The sequence below is a fragment of the Mus musculus genome, chromosome 5, assembly GCF_000001635.26.
Source record: "Mus musculus strain C57BL/6J chromosome 5, GRCm38.p6 C57BL/6J".
NCBI classification, from domain to species: Eukaryota; Metazoa; Chordata; class Mammalia; order Rodentia; family Muridae; genus Mus; species Mus musculus.
Window position 1 is genome coordinate 65,375,676 of NC_000071.6, and position 15,774 is coordinate 65,391,449.

Below are 15,774 nucleotides of genomic sequence, written 5' to 3' on the forward strand. Positions count from 1 at the left end.
GCAGCAATAAAATTTGATGAAATCCGCGTGTTTGGTTATACGGCCTGGACTCTCCTGGATGGCTTTGAGTGGCAGGATGCCTATACGACCCGACGAGGGCTGTTTTATGTGGACTTTAACAGTGAGCAGAAAGAGAGGAAACCCAAGTCCTCGGCTCATTACTACAAGCAGATCATACAAGACAACGGCTTCCCTTTGAAAGAGTCCACGCCAGACATGAAGGGTCGGTTCCCCTGTGATTTCTCTTGGGGAGTCACTGAGTCTGTTCTTAAGGTAAGTGGCTACAGCTGAATTAACCACGCACCAGGGGAGATAGTATACAGTATGGTTTTTTGTTTTGTTTTGTTTTACAGTATGTTTTTACAAGTGTAAAATACATGTAAGGATATCTTAGTCATTGTTCTGTTGCTGTGAAGAAACATCATGACCACAGCAAGTCTGGGGTCTTCAATTGGGGCTGGTTCACAACTCATCAGCATGGTGAGAAGCATGGCAGCATGCAGGCAGACACGGTGCTAGAGAGGTCGCCCTATGAACCAATGGAGGCCATTTTTATTCAAACCATCACAGATGCTTTGCCTGCATATATGTCTGTCTGCCTGGTGACCACAGAGGCCAGAAGAGTGCATTGGATGTCCTAGGATTAGGGATATGTGTGTGCTTGTGTGTGTGTGTGTGTGTGTGTGTCTGTGTCTGTGTCTGTGTGTGTGCCTTTCACACAGATACTATGAAAGACTATTCAACGTTCTTAACTGCCATGCCTCCAACCCTGTGTGTTTGCATATGTGGTGCATATTGCAGTCCATGCAGAGGTTAGAGGACAAACTGTGGAGTTAGTTATTTCCCTCTACCTTTTTTGGGTTTGAGGGATTGAACTCAGGTCTCGAAGCTTCTGAGTAAATGCTTCCCCCTCTGAGTCATCTCCCCCACCCGAATCCACTATCTGTTTAGTTAGGTTTTTTCAAGACAGGGTTTCTCTGTGTAGTCTTAGCTACCCTGGAACTCTCTCTTGTAGACCAGGCTGGCCTCAAACTCACAGAGATCTCCCGAGTGCTAGGATTAAAGGCCTACCCGGAGAATCCACTGGCTTTTATTATACAGAATAGTGTGTTTCACTATCAGCACATCATATGTGTATAAGATACACTTTGATCTTTTTTTTACCTCCACATTGTATCCCTTATATTCCTCCTAATGGCCCTCTTCCATTTGGGGGTGCATCTTTATGTGGTCTCTCTCCCAGATAATCGCATGCATTGTCTGCAACTAGTGTTTTCTGGAGGGTTGTAACGCACAGTGCATTTTGTTTGATCTTGCCTTGTTTTGTGGCAAAATGCCCTTTTGTAAACATCTTTTCAACAATACTGGGATGCTCTGAACTTTTCAAAACACTGGAGCTGGTCTAGGCTGGGAAGACAGCTCAAGTAATTCATTTTACATGGGCTAAACTTCAAGCTCACGTGACCAATGCTCTCTGAGTTTAATGTTCTAGATTACCAGTTGGCAGATGGCAACTGGGCAGTAATATGGCTTTGTAATTAGACTGCGAAAGATGACACATGAAAAAACAATTAGAGGGAAAATATTTACCAAAGGTTAATTATTAGTTTTCCAGGTGCATTTAAATTCACTCCCCGGGTGGGGAAAGAGCTTTAGCACAAGTACGGAATTTTTTCTTGCTCTAATTAATCTTGAATTTGGAAGTGTTTTTCTTAAGTCTTTTGTTTCCTTCTACTTTATCTTATTTTTTTTTTTTTGAGACAAGGTTTCTCTGTGTACCCCTGGCTGTCTGGAGCTGAATCCAAGTCACCCTTTGTACAGTGGTTTCCAGTTGAGACATGGGCTTCCCAGAGTGGCTCTCTCGTCCTTAGACTGCACCTGGGAAGCGGGAGACACACAACCATCCCCATATGGTTGTGTAGCCCAAACTCAAAGAGGAAAATGTGGGGCTGAGGCTGTACTTTAGTTGGTACAGCGGCTGCCTAGCTCACAGGGGGCCTGGGTTTGATCCTCAGTGTTGCATTAAGTGGGGGTACTGACATACACCTGTAACCCCAGTGCTTGGGAAGAAGGCAAAAGAGAAGCCGGAGTTCCGGGTAATCCTTAGGTACTTATTAGGTTTAGGGTTAGCCTGAGCTGTAGCCACCTACCACCCACCCCCACCCCCACCCCTACCCCAAAAAGAGGGAGAAAGAAAAATGAAAGGAAAAGTTAAAAAAAAAAAAAAGTCCATGACTCTCCAAGGTGGAAAGCCAGGGAAATCAAAAGGGTAATAAACCTTCAGGATTTGGGCTCAGTTCACTCTTCCCCCCTCATAACCGAAGCTCCTTGCACAGAGAGAACATTCTATAGTCTTCCTGCGGAGCAAGCGCTGTGCTCACAGACACACCACGGAAGAGACACTGCACAAAAGTGTGATGTTCTTAGGCCTTCTTCCTCCATTTTATTTTTTAGATTGGTTAGGAGATCTGCTGCCCACCCCAGGCTGGCCTCAAACGAGCAGTCCTACTACCTCAGCCTCCTGAGATTATAGGGTAGGCATGCACCACTACTCTGGGCTCTCACCCCGCTCCCTCAGCCACTGTCAGGGACGGCCTGTCAGCCGGCCTTCTCTAAGTGCTCATGGTGCTCAGTGACTCCTTTACAGCCTCATTTCATTTCACCTGTGTCATCATCAGCTTATGACAGGGCTGAGAATCCGTCCTTTCATATTGCCTTCCACTGAGGACACGAAGCCAATTTCCTGACGCATTTGAACTGTTACAGGAGATGTGTTATAACCTGGATTTTTAGGTCATGTGAGCTGGAAAATGGCTTATTAGGCTTTTCTCAAACAACTGGTCTTCCTTCCCCGTGTGTGGTTCCCTCCCGGTATTTCCCAGTCTCCCTGGAGACTCTAGGGATAGTCCTTTCTCCCATATTATGAGCAAAACATCCTGAATACAGAGACCATTATGTTTTTGTTTGTTTGTTTTTCAAGACAGGGTTTCTCTGTAGAGCCCTGGCTGTCCTGGAACTCACTCTGTAGACCAGGCTGGCGTCGAACTCAGAAATCCGCCTGCCTCTGCCTCCCAAATGCTGGAATTAAAGGCATGCGCCACCACTGCCTGGCTACAGAGACCATTATGAAGGGCAAAGTTATCATTTACCTTGTAGTAAGAGGCTTCAGTGAGGCTCAGCTCTTCCAGTCTGACTGATTAGGAAATACCAGTAGCCACACTTGATTTACCTGGGTGCCTTTGTCTCCCACAGCCCGAGTTTACGGTCTCCTCCCCGCAGTTTACCGATCCTCACCTGTATGTGTGGAATGTCACTGGCAACAGATTGCTCTACCGAGTGGAAGGGGTAAGGCTGAAAACAAGACCATCCCAGTGCACAGATTATGTGAGCATCAAAAAACGAGTTGAAATGTTGGCAAAAATGAAAGTCACCCACTACCAGTTTGCTCTGGACTGGACCTCTATCCTTCCCACTGGCAATCTGTCCAAAGTTAACAGACAAGTGTTAAGGTACTATAGGTGTGTGGTGAGCGAAGGACTGAAGCTGGGCGTCTTCCCCATGGTGACGTTGTACCACCCAACCCACTCCCATCTCGGCCTCCCCCTGCCACTTCTGAGCAGTGGGGGGTGGCTAAACATGAACACAGCCAAGGCCTTCCAGGACTACGCTGAGCTGTGCTTCCGGGAGTTGGGGGACTTGGTGAAGCTCTGGATCACCATCAATGAGCCTAACAGGCTGAGTGACATGTACAACCGCACGAGTAATGACACCTACCGTGCAGCCCACAACCTGATGATCGCCCATGCCCAGGTCTGGCACCTCTATGATAGGCAGTATAGGCCGGTCCAGCATGGGGCTGTGTCGCTGTCCTTACATTGCGACTGGGCAGAACCTGCCAACCCCTTTGTGGATTCACACTGGAAGGCAGCCGAGCGCTTCCTCCAGTTTGAGATCGCCTGGTTTGCAGATCCGCTCTTCAAGACTGGCGACTATCCATCGGTTATGAAGGAATACATCGCCTCCAAGAACCAGCGAGGGCTGTCTAGCTCAGTCCTGCCGCGCTTCACCGCGAAGGAGAGCAGGCTGGTGAAGGGTACCGTCGACTTCTACGCACTGAACCACTTCACTACGAGGTTCGTGATACACAAGCAGCTGAACACCAACCGCTCAGTTGCAGACAGGGACGTCCAGTTCCTGCAGGACATCACCCGCCTAAGCTCGCCCAGCCGCCTGGCTGTAACACCCTGGGGAGTGCGCAAGCTCCTTGCGTGGATCCGGAGGAACTACAGAGACAGGGATATCTACATCACAGCCAATGGCATCGATGACCTGGCTCTAGAGGATGATCAGATCCGAAAGTACTACTTGGAGAAGTATGTCCAGGAGGCTCTGAAAGGTGAGGTTTGGGGCATACAGAGAAGTGGGAGAGGTATATAAACTTGACGGCAATGAAAATCTAGGCATAAACTGGGCAGTGGTGGTGCACGCCTTTAATCCCAGCACTTGGGAGGCAGAGACAGGCAGATTTCTGAGAAACAACAAACAACTCACCACCGACTGAAGATTTGTGGCCCCCCACTTCTGTCCATTGGATTTCTTCCTTAAAATAGGCCTTTATTATTGAATTTAAAATGTTTTGTTTTGTTTGTTTGTTTGAGACCAAATCTCTCTATGTCGTCCTGTCTTGAAGCTTGCTATGTAGACCAGGCTGGCCTTGAACTCACGGAGATCCACCAGCCTCTGCCTTCTGAGTGATGGGACTAAAGGTGTGTGTACAATCATGTCTAACTGATTTTTTAATTTTTACTTTCATCACTGTTTCTTTAGACAGGGTCTAAGTAGTAACCCTGAGCTGACCTCTATCCTGCGTCTGCCTTCCAAGTGGTGACATTATAAATCTAGGCCATGGGGGCTGGAGAGGTGGCTCAGCAGGTAAGAGCACTGACTGCTCTTCTGAAGACCCTGAGTTCAAATCCCAGAAACCACATGGTGGCTCACAACTACCCATAATGAGATCTGACGCCCTCTTCTGGTGTGTCTGAAGTCAGCTACAGGGTACTTATGTATAATAAAAAAAATAAATCTTTGGGCTGGAACGAGCAGGGACTGAGCGAGCGGGGATTCACCAGAGCAAGCAGTGGTCCTAAAAATTCAAATCCCAGCCAGGTGTGGTGGCACACACCTTTACTCCCAGTACTTGGAGGCTGGAGGCTGAGGCAGGCGGATTTCTGAGTTTGAAGCCAGCCTGGTCTACAGAGTGAGTTCCAGGACAGCCAGGGCTATACAGAGAAACCCTGTCTCAAAAACCAAAAACCAAAAACCAAAAACAAAAAATCAATTCCCAACAACCACATGAAGGCTCACAACTATCTCTGTACAGCTACAGTGTACTCATATACATTAAATAAATAAATAAATAAAATGTTAATAAATAAATAAATGTAGGCCACCACATCTGGACTTTTATAAAGTGCCATAATCTCATGGAAAAATTGCAAAGCATTCCCCCCACCCCACCCCCTGGGAAACCTCACTTCCCGAGAAAAGTACCATCCCTTTTGGAAGATTTCCAGTGAGCTTCCTAGATATTGCTAATACAGTTGAGCTAAGGCTATTACCCTTTTGCCTACAACTTTTTGTTTGGGGAGTTGAGCCCAGGTTCCATTTGGCTGTACTAAAAAGTTACATCCCCATAACTTTTCTTTTTTTTTTTTTTTTTTTTTTTGGTGGAGCTGGGAATTTAACCTAGGGCCTTATGCATACTAACAAACACACTCCACCACTTACCTACATCCCGGCTCACCAACTTTGGCTTTGTGATGCTGGGGTTCAAACTCAGGGCTTTATGTGTGCTAAGCAACCACGTAATTGATTTTCTTTCTTTCAAGACAGGCCTTTATTGTTGAATTTAAAATGTTTTGTTTTGTTTGTTTGTTTGAGACCAAATCTCTCTATGTCGTCCTGTTTTGAAGCTTGCTATGTAGACCAGGCTGGCCTTGAACTCACGGAGATCCACCAGCCTCTGCCTTCTGAGTGATGGGACTAAAGGTGTGTGTACAATCATGTCTAACTGAATTTTTAAAATTTTTACTTTCATCGTTAATGTTTCTTTAGACAGGGTCTAAGTAGTATCCTGAGCTGACCTCTATCCTGCGTCTGCCTTCCAAGTGGTGACATTATAAATCTAGGCCATGGGGGGCTGGTGAGGTGGCTCAGCAGGTAAGAGCACTGACTGCTCTTCCAAAGACCCTGAGTTCAAATCCCAGAATGCCAGCACTCAGGAGGCAGAGGCAGAATGAGCTCCACGAGTTCAAGGCCAACCTGGTCTACTGAGTGAGTTCCAGGAAAGCCAGGACTACACAGAGAGACCCTGTCTGAAAAAAAACAAACAAACATCACTACTACCTCCATGACTCCCCTCCACACACACACATACACACACACCTTCATACATTCAACCATCCTTTAGGTAGAAATAACACCTCACTGAAATACTTATGTCTATAGCGAAATTCTTTTTTTTTTTTTTTTTTTTTTTTTTGTGGATTTTTCAAGACAGGATTTGTGATTTTCTCTGTGTAGCCTTGGCTGTCCTGGAACTCACTTTGTAGACCAGGCTGGCCTTGAACTCAGAAATCCACCTGCCTCTGCCTCCCAACTGCTGGGATTAAAGGGGTGCGCCACCACGCCCGGTGAGAAATTCATTTCTAATTACTTCCTTAGAGTAGATTGCCCAGTATATGAAAATATTGTGGCAGCAGCTCTCAATCTGGGGGTTTAGACCCCCTTGGGGGTCAAGCGATCTTTTCATAAGGTTGCATATCAGAGATTTACAATATTATTCATAACAGTAGTAAAATTAGCTATGAAGTAACAAAATAATTTTATAGGGGTGGTGGTTTCACCACAACATGAGGAATTAAGAGGTTTACAACATTAGGAAGGTTGAAAACCACTGTGTTGTGGAGATTAAAATCAACTAAGAAGGACTAGGGACATAGTTGGTAGAGTCTTTATCCTGCATTCACAAAGCCCTGGGCAAATGCCTAAGATGAATAAGCCGGGCATAGTGGCAAAAGCATGTAATTCCAGTACTCTGGAGGCAGTGACAGGAAGATCAGAAGTTAGTCGTCAACTTCAGCTTACATAGGGAGTTAGAGGCCAGCCTGGAGTACACGTTTCCAAAACAGAATCTTCAATGAGAATCATGACTTCATAACTTTTTTATTTACATGATCTTAGTTTCAATGAAAACTAAATTTTAAAAGAGATTTTATTTTATTTACATGAACACACTGTAGCGGTCTTCAGACACACCAGAAGAGGGCATTGGATCCCATTACAGATGGTTGTGAGACACCATGTGGTTGCTGGGACTTGAACTCAGGACCTCTGGAAGAACAGTCAGTGCTCTTAACCACTGAGCCATTTCTCCAGCCCCAGAAAACTAAATTTTAAATTTTTATTTATTTATTTATATTCCAAATGTTACCCTGCTTCCCAGTCCCCCCCCCCCTCCAAGACTTCTTCACCAATCCCTCCTCCCCTTTGCCTGTGAGAGGGTGCCCCTCCTAATTTTTATTCAAAGATACTTTACTATCCATTTGTGATCAACAGTGTTTCTTTCTTTCAGCATATCTCATTGACAAGGTCAAAATCAAAGGCTACTATGCATTCAAACTGACTGAAGAGAAATCTAAGCCTAGATTTGGATTTTTCACCTCTGACTTCAGAGCTAAGTCCTCTGTCCAGTTTTACAGCAAGCTGATCAGCAGCAGTGGCCTCCCCGCTGAGAACAGAAGTCCTGCGTGTGGTCAGCCTGCGGAAGACACAGACTGCACCATTTGCTCATTTCTCGTGGAGAAGAAACCACTCATCTTCTTCGGTTGCTGCTTCATCTCCACTCTGGCTGTACTGCTATCCATCACCGTTTTTCATCATCAAAAGAGAAGAAAATTCCAGAAAGCAAGGAACTTACAAAATATACCATTGAAGAAAGGCCACAGCAGAGTTTTCAGCTAAACTGCCATTTCTGTCATAGTTTCAAGATTCACTCCGGCTCCATGTACTGGTAACTTACGATGTGAGAGACAGCTGTAACCAAGGTGAAGACAATCGATGCCTCTGAAGTGTGGTTCAAATAATTCCTTCAGGTCCCGACAATCAGTGAGTCCGTTCTCCGAGCTGAAGACACCCTGACAGTAACTCTGGGCGTGACCCTAAACATCGCTTCAGGAAGTGTGAATCACGACTTCACATCCTTTTTCTCTAGCATTCTTCTGTAAATAACAATCACTATTCATGGTCAAGAAATTAATTTTAAAAAGTGAAATTTTGTTGTCTTAGACTTCGTGGTTTAAACCTATTTTGATGTCAATGTTGATTTGAGGCAGGTCTATTATGTAGCTCTGGCTGTCATGGAACTTGCTATGTAGACCAGGCTGGTCTCAACCTCACAAAGGGCCACCTGCCTCAGCCTTCTGAGTACTGGGATCAAAGGTGTGCATCACCATACCTGGCTAAAACTATTTAAACTGGAGAGTTAGTGACATACTCTTGTCACCTCTAACAAGGTATTCTCTGTTTGGTTAGGTCATGGTTGTCCTCAGATGCAATGTACAAACACAACAGGATTTTAGATCATGCCTGTCCATAGGTAGTTAAAGCATAAGCTATAAAACTCACCAATGTGCACGCCTTTAATCCCAGCACTTGGGAAGCAAAGGCAGGTGGATTTCTGAGTTCGAGGACAGCCTGGTCTACAAAGTAAGTTCCAGGACAGCCAAGGCTACACAGAGAAACCCTGTCTTGAAAAACCAAAAACCAAACCAAACCAAACCAAACCAAAAAAACAAAAAAACCTCACCACCTCACCAATGTCAGCTTTTCTCAAAAAAATTTTTTTTTCCAGGCACTTCTTAAACATCCAAGTTTGTGAGCTCTCTTACTGGACTAGTAATTTTTATTTTTATTTTGTGGCAGGGTGAGTGGATTCAAGACAGGGTTTTTCTGTGTAGCCCTGGCTGTCCTAATACTTGCTCTGTAGAGACCAGGCTGGCTGGAAGTCAACAGATCCACCTGCCTCTGCCTCCCAAGTGCTGGGAGTAAAGGTGTGTACCACTATGCCCAGTGTGGACTTTTGACTTTAAAGGGGCTTCATGGGTGGAAAGATGGCTCAGCAGTTAAGAGAACTAGCTGTTCTTCCAAAGGACCCTGGTTCAATTCCCAGCACCCACATGGCAGCTCACAGCTGTCTGTAACTCCAGCTCTAAGAGACCCGACACCGTCACACAGACATACATGTAGGCAGAACGGCAATGCACATAGACCACAGGATAAATGACAAGTAGACACATTTGTATCTACGCAAATCTTGTTCTCTTGGCCTTACTGCATAGCAATTCCCATTTTAAAATAAACTGCCATTACCCCTATTAAACCCTGAAAAAAAAATTTTTTTTTTTGCGGTGACAAGATTTGGCACACTCAGCAAAGTTTAAAAGATGTGTTACTATGGATTACCAATAATGGTCAAAGGACCATACCATTATTCAGAGTCCTGCGTTGTCCCCCAGAGCTTCCTAACTTCCTCACGCTCAGAGGTGTAGAATATCTGGAGCTAGTCACCACACTACCCAGTCACTGTCAACTTTCTCTGGGAACTTAGACTTAGTCAAAGGTCAGTGGCTCTTTCATAAAGAGCCTTAGTGATGAACCACCCTAAAGGGTCAAAGTGATTTTAACTGTATTTCAGATCTACCTATCCTGAGACATCAAACTTAAGGTATAATTAGGATTCTTTTTGTGTTTTTCAAGACAGAGTTTGTGTGTAGCCCTGGCTGTCCTGGAACTTACTCTGTAGACCAGGCTGGCCTTGAACTCAAAAACCCACCTGCCTCTGCCTCCCAAATTCTGGGATTAAAGGCATGCACTACCACTGTCCCAATGTATTAAGATTCTTAGAATCAGCAATAATTTAAAAGCAAAACCAAAGAGACAGCACATGAAAAAAATGACAAAAGCTGCTATTGGACTAACCAAATCTAACAACAAATCTGTTTTTCTACTCCTGGTTACCACAACCACCACCTTTCCAGTTATAGCAGGTTCTTTTTAAAATGTGTGTGGGTGTTTAGCTTGCATGTATAAATGTACCACTTGTGTGTCCTTGGAAGCCAGAAAAGGCATCAGATCCCCTGTAACTGGGGTTACAGATGGATGTGAGCTAACACATGGGTACGGGAAACTAAACCTGGGTCCTCTATACAAACAGCCAGTGCTCGTCAGCACTGAGCCCTCTCTCCAAGCTTAGCAGTTCTGAGGTTTTAGGATGACACACATTATAGTTGGCTAAACAACTGGACTGTTAGCCACATAAAAAAAAAAGGGAGAATTTTGTTTTGCTTTTAAAAAAACCAAAAACCTTAAACTATTTTGCCTGCATTCATCCGGATGTTCACCTGGTACCTTTGGAGGTCAGAAGAGTACACTAGATCTCCTGGAACCCACTGGAGTTACACATGGCTGTGAGGTGAGACTAAAACCTGACTCCTCTGCAAAGAGCAACAAGGGCTCCTAACCACTGAGGTGTCTGTATCCTCACTTAGGTTTTTCTTTGTTACTTGAATCCATTCCAGAAAAACTATTGATAAAGGGGTTTTAAAAATCACTTTATTAACTTCTATAGACCTCCATGTTAGCCTTCAAAGATGCAGAAGGCAAAGAACTTAGAACCAACTCTTAATTCAAATACCATGTTTAGGTCTTTTTTTTTTTTTTTGACCTGGTTGTCACTACATAGCCCAGGCTAGCCTAGAACTGGCGATGATTCTTCTGCCTCAGCCTACGAGCTGGGATTTCATGCCCGGTTCAGTTTTCTATTAATCGTCACTTTTTGTTATGTGAGACAGGGTCTCACCTATTGTACAGCCCAAGCTGGAATAAGCATTATATATAAAATCTCAGGATAACCTCCTCACCCTCCTGCCTCAACTCCACTGCAGGGGCTACAGGAATATACCACCAGATACCCAACTAAAACCTTTCCTGTTTAACCATGCGTTCTCATTAAGCTAAGCTCACAACTCCTTCCCTGATTTCCCCAAATGTAAAGTTCCTAGACCAATGTTTTCTTGCTTCCACACTTGGGGGATGGGAGGAGTATGAAAATCATTAGCTCATGATCTAGTGATATACCAAGGAAAAGTTCTAACTCATCTGAGTAGCTGCAGAAAAAGACTTGTGACACATTTTACAGTCAATAAAACCCACTTCTTGTTAAATATTGCCTTAACTGGTATTTGCTTAACCTCTGGGAAATGAAGTGCCTATGTCTAAAGGTTTTAACCTTCAGTACTATACCAAATAACCTGATTAATGCCATTTATACTGAATTTATATTGAAAGTTAGTTGGAGGTCAACAGATTTTGGCAACTTTATCTCCCAAAGTGGCCAAATACATAGCTGACACTGGTTCTTATTCTGCTTCCACCCCTGCAAGGCTAGAATTACAGATAGGACAAGCCACATCTGTGGCTGCTAGCTGGAACCTTGTTAATCCTAGGCAAGCACCCTGCCAAACTCAACCTGGACCTTTTCGGGTTGAACAGTCTCCAGAGCCTTGATGGCATGAGTTACCAGAAAATGAGTAGGAAATGCTCTCAACTAGCCCAGACATTCTAATTCCCCTTTTTAAATTTAAGGCAGAGTTGGAGATGGAGGATACTACAGTGCTGCCTTGCAGTTTAGCTCTCAGCTAAAGTGGTGACAATTTTACCTCCAGGGAAACTCTTCTGGACACCCAGAAATATATTCAGACACAGGCAGCTAGATTGGGCAGTGCCTGTACCCTAGCCCTGGGGAAGACATGTCTCAAATGCATGACCGGCAAAAGGGCAACAGACACTAATTGCACACATAAAGGAATATACTTGTTTCGAGCCTATTAAAGTTTGGGTCAACAGCAAGATAGCTCAGCAGGCAAGAGCACTGACCACAGTTCAAATCCCAGCAACCACACGGAGATCTGACTCCTTCTGGCTTGTCTGAAGACAGCTACGGTATACTTACACATCTTTGGGCTGGAATAAGCAGGGACTGAGTGAGCAGAGTTGACCGGAGGAGCAGAGGTCCTAAATTCAATCCCCAACAATCAAGACTCACAACCATCTGTACAGCTAAAGTGTACTCATATAATCCTTAAAAAAAAAATCTGGGTGTTGTGGTACTTGCCTATGATCCAAGCAGCAAGTAGGTAGAGACAAGGTGGAGCCTGAGGCCATCAGAGGAGACCTCCTTCTCCAAGTTACAGGTCTGGGACTAATGTGTTTGCCTAGCATTCACAAGTCACTCCCAGGTGGGTAGGGAAGTAATTCACACAAGTACCAAGTCTGTTACATCTAGAATCCTATACTATACCACAGGTTCATTGCTTGTGCTAGAATTACAACTCTATAAAGACTACTGAGACACACCTGCCCACCCAACAGTCAGTATCATGCCTAGGTCAAAGTCAAGCACCTCTAGGACCTACCCAAAGTGACACACTCACTCAACATCCACTAGGAAAGTTGCCTGTCATTGCTATTTTAAGCCAATTGTTTCCACGGGGGAAAAAAACCCCAAGTAACGTTGTTGCTTGAGTATCGCTGACCCATTAAGTAATCAGAAAAGACAAGGACACACAAATCAATATATAAGTCTTTTATTCTCCCAAAAGAGCCCAAATTGTTCATGTGGTCAGGATCTCGTTTCTGGGGCCAGGAACTGTAAAACAAACACACATGTAAAATCTTCTGCCAATATTCCTGCTCAGAAAGTTCTTTTAATCCTTTTTAATCACACTGTGCTCATCCGAAGCAGTCAGCTGCAGACATGGGCACCCACCTGAGGCCTCCTCACTCGTCAGCCTGCTGCACAGTTCCCTTCTCAGACACATAGATGCCGTCCAAAAACTTCCTGATATCCTTGTTTTTAACTGTTGTGGCTTGCTGAATCAGGGCAGCTACACAGGACACAAAAAAGTACATAGCCAAATTCATCTCATACAAGCCCAACTAACTAGAACTCAATCCCTCAAGCCTACACAGGAGGGGCTCCTTCACTGTCCTTGGATCTCATCTGAGCAGTGGCATACACACCCCAATATAGACATAAAAACGAATAATACTTTCCCAACCAAGCCAGCCATGTGCCACCCAATTTGAACATCTACGAGCAGAGCACACACAACCATTTTGTACTCATGATACAAAGCACAGCATACAAATACCTACACAACAGATCCACAATGGATTTCTTCCTGTTTCTCAGAAGTTTGGAAACAGAAATCAGACACACATTCAACCTCAAGGCTCAGATAAAATGTTACTGTCTGTTATGACAAATATACACACCTGAATTTGAAACAAGTTCAATGTCATTTCCTTCAAGGATTAACTCATCCTTCTGGGCTTGAGAGACAGAACAAGCCACACCTGAAAGAGGTGTGTATTCAACAGCGTTAACAGGAGAGACATCTCACCAATACAACTCCATTTAAAACCCCAAGCAACCAATCAAGTTCTCTAAGACTTTAGGGTTGGAATTGAACCTCCTGTCATCTCAGATGACAAATGTGACTCCCAGATCCCACAAAAGGCTGATGCATCCTACAACTATTTCAGCATACTCCCTCTTCAGGAAAACCTCAAGCTCAGGACCACCCAACAGTCTTCACCACACCCGAACACCAAGGCTCCATCCAGACCCAAGGACAAAGAACTGTAGCAAGTTCCCATCATCCCTCAAGGCCCACACACACCTGTCCTCATCCGAACCCTGCGGATGTATTTTTCACCCAAGAAATTTCGGATTTCAACCAAAGAGCCATTCTCCTGGATGACGACGTTGATGGGGAAGTGAGCGTACACAGACCGCATCTTGTATCGGAAGCCCTGCATCAAACAAGCAACTGTGAGCCATCCTGAACAAACTCAAAGTTTTCGGTTCAGCTGGCCTAGATTTTGAGATTCCTCTTCTTCAGTTTCCCCAGGCTGAATTTAGAGTCAGCTCTAAATGCCCTAAGGTGCTTTTGTCATGTCGTGGAAATTTAACACACGCACTCTACCCACCATATGCAAGTTGCAACATCTTCCCAAAGCTCCAGGAGGAAGCTTTCTTTTACTATCTCATCCTTTGAGGGCATAAGATCCTCATTTTTGGCATTAGGCATCTGTGGAGTTACTACAGACACCACCAGATAATAAGTGACTCCAGACTAAACAAAAGGCCCAGTCCTCCCCAGGAGCAACAGGGTAACACGATCCAATAGGTATACAAAGTACAGCTTGTGTTTATAAAACAACACCTCTTCAGCATTAACTGTTTTGGGAGAAAGGATCTAGAACAGTAACTTCAGAGATGCACAAGTCAGATCTTTTTGTTTGTTTTTTTGAGACAGAGTATAACTCTGGCTGTCTTTTCTATCCATTGAGTCCCAAACATACCAGCCAGCAATCTCCACTATATGTATCTACCAACAAACAAAACCCCTGAAACAGAAGTAAAGGAGCCTGCCCAGCAAATTCCTGGGTCTGATCTGTGCTAACCCACCCCCAATATCTGAAAGTGCCTCCTTTGTAGAAGTACAGTCCATCCTGGCCCTAGACATTTATACACACCCAAGGAACCTCTTCCAAAGGGTTAAAGGGCAGAGTGGAGGGCTGACTTACCAGCGTGACACCCTTGATCATGTTCTGAACATGACTGCAGATGGTCCTGACGGTGGCCAGTTCCTTTCTGTTACCCCACCATTTGTCAACCCGGAGCTGAAACACAACAACTTTAGAATTAAAACACAGCACTTTTAGCTGGCGAGTACTAGCACGCAAAGCCATGTACAAATGCACCGTATGTCACACGCACAGGACACCAGAGGGACGACACACACACACCCAAGTTCACTCATAAAAGAACTGAGTCCGAGTAACCCACTCGGCCACGCATGGGGTGGGGGATTAACATCGGTTACCGGGTTTTGTTACAAGCAAGCACCCGAAGCATCGGAAGACACAAGTTCTTACCCTTTTCTTCTTCTTCCCAAGAAGACTCAGCTCCACGTTGATGTGATTGAAGTCCCTCCGCAGAGTCCCCCTGGGGCCCTTCACAATGACTGTGCGCCCCTTCAGAGTGATTTCGACTAAACGAGAAAGTGAACTGGTGAGACCATAGGCCGGGGTTTAGAGCATGCAGGAAAGCCGTCAGCGGCCGGCGGGGAGCCATCTACTCACCATTCTCTGGAATGTCCACAGTCTGATTGCTGAGAATGGTCTTCATCCTGAAACACAGACACCCGGGTGAGACGGCTGGGGCGGGGGACGCTCTACACCCGAGACCCGGCAGCGTTCCGCTCCCAACGGGAATCGCCAGCTACGAAAGCCGGCAACAAGGACCCAGGTGTGTCCGGGACAAGGACTGGACCGGGGGCCCCGGAGAAGAGTAAGGAAGCCCGGCTCGGTGCGCCATGGCGGAAGGGCTACGACCGAGATGGGCCTGAAAGCCCGAACGCCACTTCCAGCTCGCGCCACCAAGTCCCAAGGACGCACGTCGTGCTGGGGGACAGTCGGGACAAAGCCTTGGGGCATCGGCTCCATGCCGCCGGGGTCCCCAAACAGAGGATGGGTTCAGATTCCCGGGGCACCCGGTCCCTAAGCTCCTCACCTCGCAGTAGATGGGGCAAAGAGAGAACGTCTTTCGTCATCACGTTCTTGTAATCCGTCAGGGCCCTGCGTGTC

The 15,774-nt window shown here is 45.4% G+C and overlaps 2 protein-coding genes across 3 annotated transcripts in view; one reads left to right on the top strand and one right to left on the bottom strand.

The window, feature by feature from the left end:
• The window catches only part of Klb (klotho beta), a 38,547-nt gene extending 27,265 nt beyond the window's left edge, over nt 1-11,282 (top strand). The window contains exons 3-5 of one of the 2 annotated variants that reach the window (NM_031180.2): nt 5-273; nt 3,253-4,396; nt 7,634-8,328. In NM_031180.2, the coding sequence (NP_112457.1) occupies nt 5-273; nt 3,253-4,396; nt 7,634-8,022 (1,802 nt within the window). In that variant the 3' untranslated portion in view covers nt 8,023-8,328. Of the gene's footprint in view, nt 1-4; nt 274-3,252; nt 4,397-7,633 lie in introns of both variants that reach the window. The other variant, XM_006504204.4, reaches the window with a different exon arrangement.
• Nucleotides 11,283-12,688: 1,406 nt separating this feature from the next.
• Nucleotides 12,689-15,756, bottom strand: Rpl9 (ribosomal protein L9). The gene is made up of 8 exons (NM_011292.2): nt 15,701-15,756; nt 15,271-15,317; nt 15,064-15,179; nt 14,713-14,808; nt 13,803-13,935; nt 13,396-13,476; nt 12,887-13,004; nt 12,689-12,766 (listed from the first exon to the last, which is right to left on the bottom strand). The coding sequence occupies exons 2-7, from the start codon at nt 15,314-15,316 to the stop codon at nt 12,898-12,900; spliced, it is 579 nt and encodes a 192-aa protein (NP_035422.1). The 5' UTR covers nt 15,317; nt 15,701-15,756; the 3' UTR covers nt 12,689-12,766; nt 12,887-12,897.
• Between the last annotated feature and the right edge of the window lie 18 nt (nt 15,757-15,774).

What these genes read in the sequence shown, in the direction of transcription:
- Rpl9 (NM_011292.2), bottom strand. Translation starts at nt 15,316, where the DNA reads ATGAAGACCATTCTCAGCAATCAGACTGTGGACATTCCAGAGAATG. An exon ending in TTGGGAAGAAGAAGAAAAGG is followed by an intron (nt 14,809 to 15,063) that starts GTAAGAACTTGT and finishes GTTGTGTTTCAG; the next exon opens with CTCCGGGTTGACAAATGGTG. An exon ending in CAGGGTTCGGATGAGGACAG is followed by an intron (nt 13,477 to 13,802) that starts GTGTGTGTGGGC and finishes CACCTCTTTCAG; the next exon opens with GTGTGGCTTGTTCTGTCTCT.